The sequence below is a fragment of the Otolemur garnettii genome, unplaced genomic scaffold (genome assembly GCF_000181295.1).
Source record: "Otolemur garnettii isolate 467f Iridium unplaced genomic scaffold, OtoGar3 scaffold00022, whole genome shotgun sequence".
Taxonomy (NCBI): domain Eukaryota; kingdom Metazoa; phylum Chordata; class Mammalia; order Primates; family Galagidae; genus Otolemur; species Otolemur garnettii.
The window spans coordinates 22,144,250-22,158,237 of NW_003852417.1; the positions used below are offsets into that span (position 1 = coordinate 22,144,250).

Here is a 13,988-nt window from a genome sequence, read left to right on the forward strand (position 1 = left end):
AGCTCCATGAATATATAGGGACAGAGGGAGTAGCCCTGCACCAGAGCTCTGGGGGAGGACAAACTTGACCATTTATGGCACAGCAGGAAGGCTGCTGGGACAAGAGCACAGGAAGTGAGGTGGAGGGAGGCAGGAGAGGAAATTGGGAAATCAGAAAGACCAAGACCATTTCAGTTTTATGGGCAGTGGTAAGAAATTTGCATCTTATCTTGAGAGTGATAGAAATCCATTGGAGAGTGTTGAGATGGGAAATGACATAATATATTGTTAAACAATCTCTCTAGATGCCACATGGAATAAAGTTGGGAGTAGGAGTAAAAGAGGGGGAGATGGGATCATTAGGAGGTTGTTGCAGTAGGGTGGGTAGAGGTGATGGTGGGTGTTAGCTGGGGAGTGAGTGAGAAGGGGTAGAAGGGATCAGATCTACTTACCCAAGCTAAACCGTATGTCAGTGTACCACTCATCAGGGTATTCTGCACAGTAAATCAGGTAGTAGCCTTGAAGGAATCCATTTCCCATGCAGAAGACAAAGCCTTTGAAAAGGATGAAAACTGGGAGCGGCCTCCCTCTGGTGAGCCATGAGTAAACAAATGTCCTGGGAGGTATGGGGAGGGGGGAGGAGATTAGGAGCTATTGTTAAAGAAGAGAAATGTCAAACAATGAGAGGAAAAGGTTTCAAACCAATAACCACATCAAATATATATTCTAAAACAATTTTCACTTACATTAGCGCAACAAAAGAACATTACTATCTGGTTCTAGGGCAATAATTTATGCTATAAGTTGTCCTATTTCTCTAAAATCCATACTACCCACCATTTAGTACCTTGAAAGGTAAAGATCATCCCCATCTAGTAGTTAATAAATTAAATTTTGTGAGCCCAAGATTACAGATCAGATTTCTATAAATCTATAAGTGAAATATACTCTATACTGGGAGAAAAGTCAAGCCTGGTTTACTCCAAAACAGTGGAACGGCATTTTGATAGCAGCCACTTGATTATACAGCTTTCCATAATGTCTCTCTGATCTAATTAATTATTGATATTATCATATTCTCCAGAAAGTAAACTAGAGTCCCTTGAGAAAAGAGAGAGAAGAGACCTCTCTGACTATTAGGAATTATGACTCTAGAGGAATCCAAGATAAAGAGCTTAAAAAATATAAATACCCTCAAAAAATACTTATCCAACATTTAATGCTAAGTACTAAACCACAAACTATATCCTCTTTGTAATTGTTCTTCTCTTAAGGTGTAATATAACAGTCATACCTATGTATTAATTCCTTTTCTGGATCCTTGGTTCTGCTCCATTGATCTATTTATTACCATTATCACACTGTTTTAATAATTATAGTTTTAAAATATGTCCTAATCCTGGGTGGGTGGGACTGTTCCTACATCATTATGCTTCTTGAAAGATTTTCAACTTACTTTTGATTACTTATTCGTGTGAACTTTAAAATTAACTTGTGGGACATCCAGAAAATCCCCTCCCCCCAAATTTTAGAAATATTCTTGAATTTAAAATTAATTAAGAGGGTTAAAATGTCAGAAGGAGGACTTCCAGAGTTCACCCTCCACAAAGAGAAAACAAAATGGCAAAAAACACAATTGTCAGAATCAACTTTTTCAGAACAGCTAACTCTCAGTAAGGGCCTAGTACAATGCAAACACCAGGACAAAAGCAAGCTCTGTGATGTTTTAGTTTATCCTCATCCCATGTACCACTCCCTAGCTCTGTGCAGCCTTGAAAAATAATAGCCCACATTCCATTCCCAGGACAGGAGGGCAGACACAGATGGCTCCTTTAAAGCTTCATCACCTCAGTATACAATATATCCATGTAACAAAATTCCACTTGTACTCCCTGAATCTCCAAGGATTTTTAAAACATTTTTTTGAATTTCAGAATATTAGAGGGTATTCTTGTTTTGTTTACATACTTTGAGTCAAAGTTATAAGTGTGCCCTTCCCCCAGATAGTGTGCACTGTACCCAATAGGTGCCCCCCCACTTGATCTTCATTGAGATTTACTTCTACATGTATACCTAAGTGTTGATTGATTACTTCAAATTTGGTATTGAGTATGTGTGTTTTTTTCTCCATTTTTGTCATGTTTCACTTAGAAAAATGGTCTCCAGCTCCATCCAGGTTGTCACAAAAGACACTAAATCACCATTTTTTATGGCTAAATAGTACTCCTTAGTACACATATATCACTTTTGTTAATCCATTCATGTATCGGTGGACACTTGGGTTGTTTCCATATCTTTGTGATTGTGAATTGTGCTGCTAGAAACATTCAAGGGCAGGTGTCCTCTTTATAAAATGACATTTTTTCCTTTGGCTATATACCCAGATTGATCAAATGGTAGGGCTACTTTAAATTCTTTGGGGTATCTCCATATAATTTTCCATAGAGGAAAACCAGTCCCTCCAGCAGTGTATAAGAGTTACTTTCTCTCCACATCCATGACAGCATCTGTCACTGGGGACTTTTTGATACAAGCCATTCTCATTGAAGTTAGGTAATATCTAACTGTGGTTTTGATTAGCATTTCCCTAATGATTAGAGACAGTGAGTATTTTTTCATGAGTTTGTTGGCCATTAGTCTATCTTCCTTTGAAAAGTTTCCATTCATGTCTTTTGTTTACTTTTTGATAGGGTTGTTTAGTTGTTTCTTGCTGATTTTCTTGAGTTCTTTGTAGATTCTGGTTATCAGTCCTTTATGAGATGTTTAGCATTCAAATATTTTCTCCCATTCAGTGGGTTGCCTATTTGCTCGACTGTATCCTTGGTGGTGTAGAAGCTTTTTAATTTGGTCCGGTCTGATTTATTTGTTTTATTGTTGCTATGATTGCTTTGGGGTCTTCTTCATGAAATCTTTGTCTAGGGCAATACCTATAAGAGTTTTTCCAACATTTTCTTTTAGGATTCTTATAGTTTCCTGCCTTAGGTTTAAGTCTTTTATCCTTTGTGAGTGGTGAGAGGTGTTTCAGTGTTTTACATGTGGCTATCCAGTTTTCTTAGTACCTTTACTGAATAACAATTCTTTTCCTTGGTGTATGTTTTTATCTGCTTTGTCAAAAATCAGTTGGGAATATAAGGATGGTTTCACCTCTGGGTTGTCAGTTGATCCACAGGTCTCTATTTTTGTGTCAGTACCATACTGTTTTGGTTACTATAGCCTTGTAGTATAGCTTAAATTCTGATAAAGTGATGTCTCTTGCTTTGTTCTTATAACATAAGTTGCGCTGGCTATTTGGTTCCATGTGGAGCACATAACTGTTTTTTAAGTCTTGTTACCAAAGAGAATTCATTACTTTACTTGCCTGATGGTTCCTTGCACGATCCCACTCAGAAGCCTTATTTTTATTTCAGTTCACTCAATTTACACAATGTTGAAAGTTTATAGGGAGGGGGAAGTTATTATTGTTTTAACAGCATGGTGCTCTACGGTGACAGGTAGATGATAGAAGGATGGATGGAGATAGATACATACATAAATAGGTAGGTAGGTAGATAGATAGATAGATAGATAGATAGATAACAGCATGGCAGGGCAAATAAGAGATCAACTAAAAACCATAAAAAAAAAAAAAACCCTGGAAGAATGAGATGACCATAGGAGCTTTGAAAGGCTCAGATATGTTCCTTAGGATCTGCATGTATAGAGCCCTGCACATGGTCAGAAAAGATCTGAAAGAGTCCTAAGTTCTTACTTTTGACTGACTTTTGGCTCTTCACAAGTAGCAAGTGAGGCTAAAGCAGAGGTGTAAACTACCCAGATACCGGTTTAATGAGTGCCCTGACATGCACACAGAGGCCCTCGGCAAAGCCTGGAAGACATATTGATTCCAATTATTTAAAGAGTAGCCCAATCATTAACTGACCACTAAAATAACTAGGGAACTCAGGGTCCTTAACAATAAAGATACAAACTTTTACAGAATGAGTTGAAAAAAGCCACTAAGCAAACAACTTTTACAATAAGTAGCAACAACAATAAGCCCTGAGAAGATGATCTGATGTTCAGAATTATAACATTATATTATTTGAAATGTTTAGTTTTAGACAAAAATTTCACGGCATGCAATAAGGCAAGAAAGTATAACCTGTACACGGGGGGAGGGTGGAGTAGACAATATCCCTGTGAAGCTCAAGTGTTAGACTTGCTAGACAAAAAAACTTTAAAAGTCATTTTAAATATGTCTAAAGAACTAAAAGAAACCATGTTGAAAGAACTAGAAGAAAGTGTGAGAATGATGTCTTTTCAAATACAGAACATTAATAAAGAGATATAAATTACAAAAAAGGAAACTAATAGAAATCTGTAGTTGAAAAATGCAATGAAATGAAAAATCCATGAGATGGACTTTGCAGTGGATTTGACCAGGCATAAGAAAAAATCAGTGAAATTAAAGTTAGGGTGATTAAGAGTATCCATTTTTAGGATCAGCAAGAAAGAAGAATTAAGAAGAATGAACAAGATAGCAGAAGGCTATGGGACATAGAAGAGAGATAAAAGCCCGGGTAATAAAGAATATTTGAAGATATAATGACCAAATGCTTCCCAAATTTGATGAAAAACATTAATACACAAATGCAAGAAGCTCAGTGAACTCCATATAGATAGACTCATAGAATCCAGGACACATCATAACCAAACTAATAAAAGACAAAGACAGAGAATCTTGAAAGCAGCAAGAAGGAAGCAACTCATCATATACAGACAGCCTCAAAAAATAAACAGTTGATTTCTCATCAGAAATCATTGAGACAAAAGGACATGTAATAGCACATTCAACATGCAGACAGGGAGAAAGAACTGTGAAACAATTAAAAAACACCTAGCAAAAGAATATTCAAAAATGAAAGAAATCAAAAATAGATACACTGGACTTCATCAAAATTAAACATCATGCGTCATAGAACAAAATCAAGAAAATGAATAAGAACTGTACAGAATGGAAGAAAATATTTGCAAATAATATATATGTGATAAGGGTTTATAACCAGAATATACAAAGAAACCCTACAACTCAATAACAAAAAGACAACCTGATTAAAATAGCAAAATATTTGAATAAACATTTCTCAAGAAAAGAGATACCCAAATGCCCAATAAGCACATGAAAAGATAATCAACATCATTAGTGATTATGAAAATGTTGATCAAAACCACAATGAGATACTACTGCACAACTACTAGAGGGGCTATAATTTTTAAAAATAATCAAAAATAACATTATTCATTATATATATTCTTGTCAATAGTCAGCACTATGTGGGACTACAGTTGGTATTCAGCCTCTGTGATAGTTGGGCTCACTTAGAACTTCATTTAAACTTTTTATGTAGTCATAATTCATGTTATGTTTTTAAGCTGGAACACCAATGTCTACGTTTCAAGCTGGTGGACAAATCTACATGGCATATAGCCAGACTACTGTAAACCCCAAGAAAGATATTAGGGTTGAACAGTGATGTGTTTTCTTTTGAAACTGAACATTTTCCTTTATGTTTTCTTAAGAATAAAGTAATTGACTGTGGTTAAAAAAATAATAACAATAACAATTGTTCGTGAGGATATGGAGAAATTGGAACACTTTATATGTTGCTGGAATGTAAAACAGTGCAACTGATTTGAAAAACAGTTTGGCGGTTCCTCAAAACTTTAAACACAGAGGTTACCACAAGACCTAGCAATTCCACTCCTATGTAGATAACCCCCCAACATGAGAACATAGAAGGGGACTTCAAAAAGTTCATGTGACATTGTAATTAAAATAAAAAAATAAAAAATGTAAACTTTATCTCTCAGTATAAGCTCCATCAAGTGCAAGATACTTTTGTAAGTGATGCTGGTAGCCATTTAGTCCATCCTTAAGGAAGTGAAGAGCCTAGGAATTTTAACCATGTCAATGTAGTCTTTTTCACATTATTAACTGAAGAGAAATGGGTATCCTTTGCAAATAATTTTTTAAGATAAAGAAACAAAATGAAGTCAAAAGGAGCCAAGCCAGGACTGCAAGGTAGAGGCCTAATGATTTCCCAGCAAAACTCTTGCCAAATTGCCCTTGTTAGATGAAAGGAATGAGCAAGAGCATTCCCATGGTGAAGAACTCTCCGGGCATTTATCTGCTGAACCTTTGACTAACTATCTCAAAACACTCTGATCATAAGCAGATGTTATTATTCATTGGCCCTCTAGAAAGCCAACAAGCAAAATGTCTAGAGAATCCCGCCCCCCCCCCAAAACTGTTGCAATGACCTTTGCTCTTGACTGGTCCACTTTCGCTTTGACTGGGCCATTTCCACAGCTTGGTAGCCATTCCTTTGATGTGCTTTGCTTCTTCAGGCTCATGCTGGTAAAGCTATGTTTTATCTCCTGTTACATTTCTTCAAGGTAATGCATCAGAACCTTGATCTCACTTGTTTAAAATTTCTATTGGAAGCTCTGCTCTTATCTACAGCTAATCTGGGCACAATGGTTTGGGCACCCAGGATGTGGAAAGTTTGCTTAACTTTAATTTTCCGATCAGAATTGTGTAAATTGAACCTATTGAGATGTCTATGGTGTTGGCTATTGTTCCTGCTATTAGTCATCAGTCCTCTTCAATTAGGACATGAACAAGATTAATTTTTCCCTCACAAATTGGTGTGGCTGGTCTGCTCCTGAGGGCTTCATTGTCAACCTTGTCTTGTCTCTTCTTAAACTGAGTTATCCATTTGTAAACTGCTGATTTCTTTGAGGTATTGCTTCCATAAACATCTCATAAATATCAATTATGTCACTATTTTTGCATCTAAACTTCGTGATGAATTTGATGTTTGTTCTTAATTCATCTTTAGCAGAATTCTTGTTGCTCTTACAGTTTTCTTTAAACCAATGTCTTAACCTTCCTAGTGCCTCAAATTAAATGCTGTTTAGACATAACAAGTTAGTATGAGTTTATTTTAGTACAAAAAAATTTGAAATTCATGTTTTATTTTTTCATAATATGCATTTTTCATGAACCTTTTGAAGACCCCTCATATTTTCAACAAAAACTTGTACAAAAATACTCATAGCACCATTATTCATAGAGACCAAAAAGTGGAAACAAGTGTCCATCAACTGGTAAACAAAATATGGTATATCCAAACAAAGAAATATTATTCAGTCATAAAAAGGAACGAACTATCAATCTATGCTACAACATGAGAGAACTCTGAGAATATCATCATAGGTGAAAACACCGATCACAAAATCATACATCATATGAGTCTGTTTCTATGAAATGTCCAGAAAAAAGCATATCCTTAAAGACAGACAGTAGATTGGTGGTTGCCAGGGGCTGAGGAGTGACTGTTATACAATTTCTTTTGGGGTGGTGAAAATGTTACGGAATTAGATAGTAGTTGTGAGTGTACATTTGGAATATATTAAAACCCACTGAATCATACACTTTAAAATGGTAAAATTTATGATTGGAATTTTATCTTACTTTTTAAAGTTAATTAAGAGAAAGTTCAGGCAATGTTGTATAAAGGTTAAAATGGGGGCCTCTTCTACTTCCTATATGAGCTTGTCAATTTATCTCACTGTGTCTATTTCTTCTTCTGCCCACCTTTTAGGGTTTTGAGGATTAAATGAGTCAGTATATGCGACAGGCTTAGAACAAGGCAAATAAGAGACCTCACTATGTATATGTGTTGTTGGTGGTGTTAACATTACCTTAAGTAGGTTATGGTTAGCATTACCTTTCTGTTCAGGTGGAGGTTGTATCTTTCTACTTATTCAAGTCTTTTGGTTTTAAGTTTCTACCTATAGATTTTGGACATCTTTTGTTATTTTTAATCCTAGGGTTTTTTCATCTTTTTGTGTGTATGTTACTGTAAATGGAATTTTCCATGTACACATGTTAACTAATTGCTTTTAAAAGAATCTCTTAAAAAGAATCTCAAAGATTTCATCTTTTGACCATGCCCTGGAATGATGTAAATATCATTAGAGTTACCCAGTCTTTAAAGATTTGATACAAAAGCCTTTTGTGAAATCAATCCAGGACTGTATTACTGGAAGGAGGGCTTATTAGTATTTATGATGGTTCATTTTATGTGTCAACTTGACTAGGCTGAAGGATACTAAGAGAGCTGGTAAAACATTATTTCTAGGTGTGTCTATGAAGGTGTTTGCAGAAGAGATTAGCACTTTAATCAGTAGACTGAGTAAAGAAGATCTCCCCCTCACCAATGTTGGTAAGCATCTTGCAATCTGTTGAGAGAGAACAAAATAGTAGAGGAAGGGTGAATTTGCCCTCTATGTTTGAGATGGGTTATCCACCTTCTCTTGCCCTGGCACATCAGAGCTCCTGACTCTCCAGCCTTTGGGCTCTGGCACCTGCAACTGCATACCTTCCCTTATGCATGCTCCCCCTACCCTACCTCTCTGATTCTCAGGCCTTCAGGATCAAACAGAATTACACCACTAACTTCCCAGATTCTCCAGCTTGCAGAGAGAATATTGTCAGACTTCCTGGCTTGCATAACGGAATAAGCCAATTCTCACAATAAATCTCTTATATATCTACATACAGTAGAACCTCTGTAAATTGACCACCCAAGGGACTATAACAAACTGGTCAACATACGGAGGTGGTCAACATAAGGAACTAGGCCTACTGTACTGACACATACATGTGGCACATGTCTGGTCTATGAAAATTAGATCAACTTAAGAAGATGGTCAATGTAGGCAGGTGGTCAACTGTGGATGTATATGTTTATCTTTTTAAGAAACTGCCAAACTGTTGGCAAAATAGTTGCCTTTTGCATTCCCATCAATGATGTATGAGAGTTTCAGTTTCTCCACATACTCACTAACACTTGCTATATAGTCAGTCTTTCTAATTGTCACCATTCAAGCAGATACCTAGTGGTACTCCACTGTGGTTTAATTTGTATTTCTCTAATGGCTAATAATGATCATCATTTCATGTTTTTATTTGCCATTCATGTGTTTAGTTTGGCAAGATATATGTTCATATAACTTTTTCATTTTTAAATTTGTGGTGCATAAGCAATTCACTGGAGAAAAAATACTATAGCTCTCCATATGCAAAAAAAAAAAAAAGGAAAAACAAACTTTGATTAATTCTTCTAACCCTGTAAAAAAATGAACTCAAAATCAATCATAGACCTAACTGTAAAACCTAAAACTGTGGGTATGGAGGTTCTACTATATGTCCTTTTGGTTCTGTTTCTCTGGAGAACTCTGACTAACACAATATTATTGGACAATATCTCTATTTGTTTCAGGCCATTGGTGTTTTAGATTACCTATGTCTTCTGGTGCATCTTTGTGGAAAATGTGTATTTCCACAGAAATAGAAAGTCATCCATATCTTTCAAGTTTTTAAATGTATTTGTATAAGACTGAGAAGACAATATTTTATGAAACCTCTAAACTCTCAGTATATTTACATATAAAATCACTGGCATTTTTTTAACAGTAATTTTCATGGGGGGGGAAGTGGGATGTGAGGGATCAGTTTTAGATGAAAAGAGACTCAAAAGCTATTACGTATGATCTTTCAATGAATCCTGGTTTGAAAACTTGGCTATCAATGATATTTGGAAGAAACAACAGTTGAGGAAATTTGAATATGAACTGGATACCAGATGTTATTAGGGAATTGTTATTTCTCCTGGGCATGCTATTTTGCCAGAGAATGTCCTTAGTCTTAAGAAAGGCATCTGATGTGGTTCCAAATGAATCATCAAAAATATAACCATTTTTATAAAAATTATATAAACATGGGAAATATGAAGCAAAAATTTCAAAATGCTAATAATCATGCCTCTCCATGTGGTTACATAGATGTATTATTCCTTCAATTTATCTAACTGAAAATCTTCATTTAAAAAAATGTTGAGAAAAGAAAACTATTTAACCCGGAAATCAAGCCAGACAAATAGCAATCAAAAGAGAAAAGCTTAGGAATAGAAAAATTCAAGTAGTGGGACTGGGATAATTAAGTAATCACATTCCCTATACTGAAATATAGAACTAAGATTAAATAATGACAGAAATTGTGGTTACGTCACTGAATACAAATGTGAAAACCTTAACAGGTAGAACTGTCACCAATAAAATGTACAGGGTTGGGAGCGGAGGTGAAAAGACGCACAAAGGAAATTTTTCTCATCCTTTGTTTGTAGCGCAAATCGATAGAGGTGTGTGTAGTTGAAGGAGCAGAAAGAAAAGGACCTGAAAAAATGTAGTGACTTGAACCTTTTTATATTTTCTGGTTTTTCTTATCTTTTCAGTATCTCTGGTAAAAAAAAAAAAAAGTTTTAGATACTCAGAAATTTTCCTTTTTCTCTAGCTAAATTCAAATAAAACTATATTGAAACACTCTATTCTGATGCCATGTGCTGTGAATTCTCGTTCTTCTGAGAGCTTGTCAATAAATCTCAATTCGTACCTGCACATGCATAAGGCGGGATGCCGGAAGAGCGGCTCGCTAAATGCTGGCAGCTCTTATTTCTAGAACGGAACTTTAAGATTTTTTTCTTCTCTCTGTGCTTTTCCATATGGGCTAAACTTTTATAATAACCATAGGCGATTTTTTTTTCAAAACAAGTCATTGTCACACCACCAAAAAAGTGAAAAGCTTTGATTTACAAACTGTTAGCAGCAATTATCTCTGTTAAGTATGCTTATGGGTACTTTTAAATTTTCTCCTCATTGCTAATCTATACTTTCTAATTTTCCAAAAATGAATATATATGAGGTATTTAAATTTTCTGATTTTCCTAAGCATTGGTATTGAAACCACCCCATACCCGTCTCACTGGCTAGCAGCTTATAAAGTTTACATTTCCTTTGTTTCTCTGTCTCTTTCACTCTCCCTCCCTCCCACCTCCTTCTCCCCACCCCCATCCATCCACTACTTTCAGGTTTCACAGACTGTTCTGTCCTCTCTGTTTCTCCAGTGCCCAGGACTGGGCTGTAATCTGCTCCTTATATCTGCCATTAACTGTAGATGACTTTGCAACACTACCCACACCTAGTCATTTTCTTTCAGCAGGACCTAATTGTGCTACCCAATGTATCTGCATTATCCCAATAAGCCCCTGTGTTTCTTATCCTATTAATAAAGTCTCTTACCTACATATACAGAGGCTGGTGGGTTCAAACCCAGTCCAGGCCAGCTAAACAACGACAACTGCAACAAAAAAATAGCCAGGCTGGGTGGTGCCTGTGGCTCAGTGAGTAGGGTGCTGACCCCATATACTGAGGATGGTGGGTTCAAACCGGGCCCCAGCCAAACTGCAACAAAAAACTAGCTGGGCTTTGTGGCTGGCAACCGTAGACCCAGCTACTAGGGAGGCTAAGGCCAGAGAATCACCTAAGCCCAGGAGTTGGAGGTTGCTATGAGCTGTGACACCACAGCACTCTACCAAGGACAACATAGTGAGACTCTACCTCAAAAAAAAGAAAAACTCAGTGAGCCCCAAATATTAGTTTGAACTAATAACCTCAGCTCTCACTCTGGAGTCTCTCCATCCCAAAACACCATCATCTCCTTAGGTTTCCTATATAATAACAACAACAAAATTTTCTTCAACTTTATTTTTTATTAAATCATAAACACATAGATCATGTATGCATTAATGCATTTCTGAGGTACAATGTTCTGATTTCATATAGAATTAGGAATGCTTACATCACACTGGTTAATATATACCTCATCTCATTTACTTAATTATTGTGTTAAGACCTTTATACTCTATACTAATGGATCCGACATGTACCCTTGCATTATGCACCATAGGTGTGATCCCACCATTCACTCTCCCTCGATCTGACCTCCCTCCTCCCCTCCCATCCCCCCCTTCATCTTGGGCCATAGTTGTGTTCTATTCTTCATATGAAAGTGTGAGTGATTGTAAATTGGTTTCATAATAGTACAGAATACACTGGATATTTTTTCTTCCATTCTTGAGATACTTTACTAAGTAAGATATGTTCCAGCTTCATCCATGTAAATGTAAAAGAGGTAAAGTCTCCATCTTTTTTTAAGGCTGCATAATATTCCACAGTATACATATACCATAATTTGTTAATCCAGTCATGGGTCAATGGGCACTTGGGCTTCTTCAATGACTTGGCTATTATAAATTGAGCTGCAATAAACATTCTGGTGCAAATATCTTTGTTATAAAGTGATTTTTGGTCTTTTGGATATACACCTAGCAGAGGAATTGCAGGATCAAATGGCAGGTCTACATTTAGATCCCTGAGTATTCTCCAAACTTCTTTCCAAAAGGGACATAATAGTTTGCACTCCCACCAGCAGTGCAGAAGTGTTCCCTTTTCTCCACATCCATACCAACATCTGTAGTTTGGGGTTTTGTTATTTGAGCCACTCTTATAGGACTTAAACGATATCTCAAAGTGGTTTTTATTTGCATTTCTCTGATGATTAAAGATGATGAGCATTTTTTCATGTATCTATAGGCCATGTGCCTATCTTTTGCAGAGAAGCTTCTGTTCAAGTCCCTTGCCCACAATGAAATGGGATTACTTGTTCTTTTCTTATTAATAACATTGAGTTCTCTGTGGACTCCGGTTATCAAACCTTTGTCAGAAGCATAACCTGCAAATATCCTCTCCTATTCTGAGGGCTGTCTGCTTGCTTTACTTATTGCGTTCTTGGCTGTGCAGAAGTTTTTACTTTGATCAGATCCCAGTAATGGTATTTTTGGTGTTGCTTCAATTGTCTGGGCAGTCCTCTTCATAAAAGTATTCTCCCAGGCCAATTTCTTCAAGTGTTTCTCCTGTACTCTTTCCAAGAATTTTTATAGTTTCATCTCTTAAGTTTAAATCTTTTATCCAGTGAGAGTCAATTTTTGTTAATGGTGAAAGATGTGGGTCTAATTTCAGTCTTCTACTAGTCGCCAACCAGTTCAACCAGCACCATATGTTAAACAGGGACTCTTTCCCCCAATTTATATTTTTGATAGGGTTATCAAAGATCAAATGACAATAAGAGCCTGGGTTCATCTCTTAGCTCTCAATCCTGTTCCATACATCTACCTCTCTATTTTTGTGCCAATACCATGCTGTTTTGATCACTATAGATTTATAATACAGTTTGAAGTCTGGTAGCTGATTCCTCTTCTTCAACTTTTAAATGAAGGCAGACTCATCATTTGGAGAAAACTTCATAATTAAATTGAATTTTATTCCAGAAATGTCCATTGGATGATTTATTTTAAAAGAGCTAATACATACAACAGAACAAAAGGTCAGACCAGGATAGGGAATGAGTTCAATAATTGAATTTTTTCCCTTTTTTGTTTGTAATTTGGGCATCACCCAAGATGACAAACTAGCATGGACTATTGCAACCCTTGATCTTAAGTGAACCCTACAGAAATGACAGTAAAAACTGTGAGAAACCCCTGGACAGAATGAGGCTATGAGGTGGTAAGTTGGGTGAGGGGTGTGGCAGCAGGATGGTGCAAACAATGGCCTGCTACAACATAGGAGAACTTTTAAGTTCTACTCTTGCCCACCCTCTGCCTTAAGAAGAGCATTCCCTGCCAATCGCTACCAGGCAAATTGTCTGAGACCTACAGAGTCACATCCAAGGAGTGTGAGGAGTGCAGGAATCCTGCTGGGGTGGCAAATGATGAAAATAGGCACAAACAAGCAGCCAGCGACCTGAAGAACATTTATTCCTGCCTCCCCCTTCTCTGCCCATGGCTAGGTTAGTGGTTTACAATCTACAATCTCCTCCTAGTACTACTTCTAAGAGTTTAACAGCTAGTTTCCTGGATTTGGGAGACAACAATTTTGTGATGCTTGGGGCTCTCATCCTGAGTTTAAGCTCATCAGAAGGGACAAGGACTAGGATCTGGCCTTTAGTCCTAACCAAATACACATCATCAAACACATTCCCCAGGGGACACCTAAAAAGTATGATC

At 36.7% G+C, this 13,988-nt stretch overlaps 1 protein-coding gene across 1 annotated transcript in view; it reads right to left on the minus strand.

The window, feature by feature from the left end:
• SRD5A2 (steroid 5 alpha-reductase 2) overlaps positions 1-13,988 on the minus strand; it is a 55,914-nt gene that overhangs the window by 7,259 nt on the left and 34,667 nt on the right. Inside the window, exon 2 of the mRNA XM_003787509.3 lies at positions 432-595. Within this exon, the coding sequence (XP_003787557.1) occupies positions 432-595 (164 nt within the window). The remainder of the gene's footprint in view (positions 1-431; positions 596-13,988) is intronic.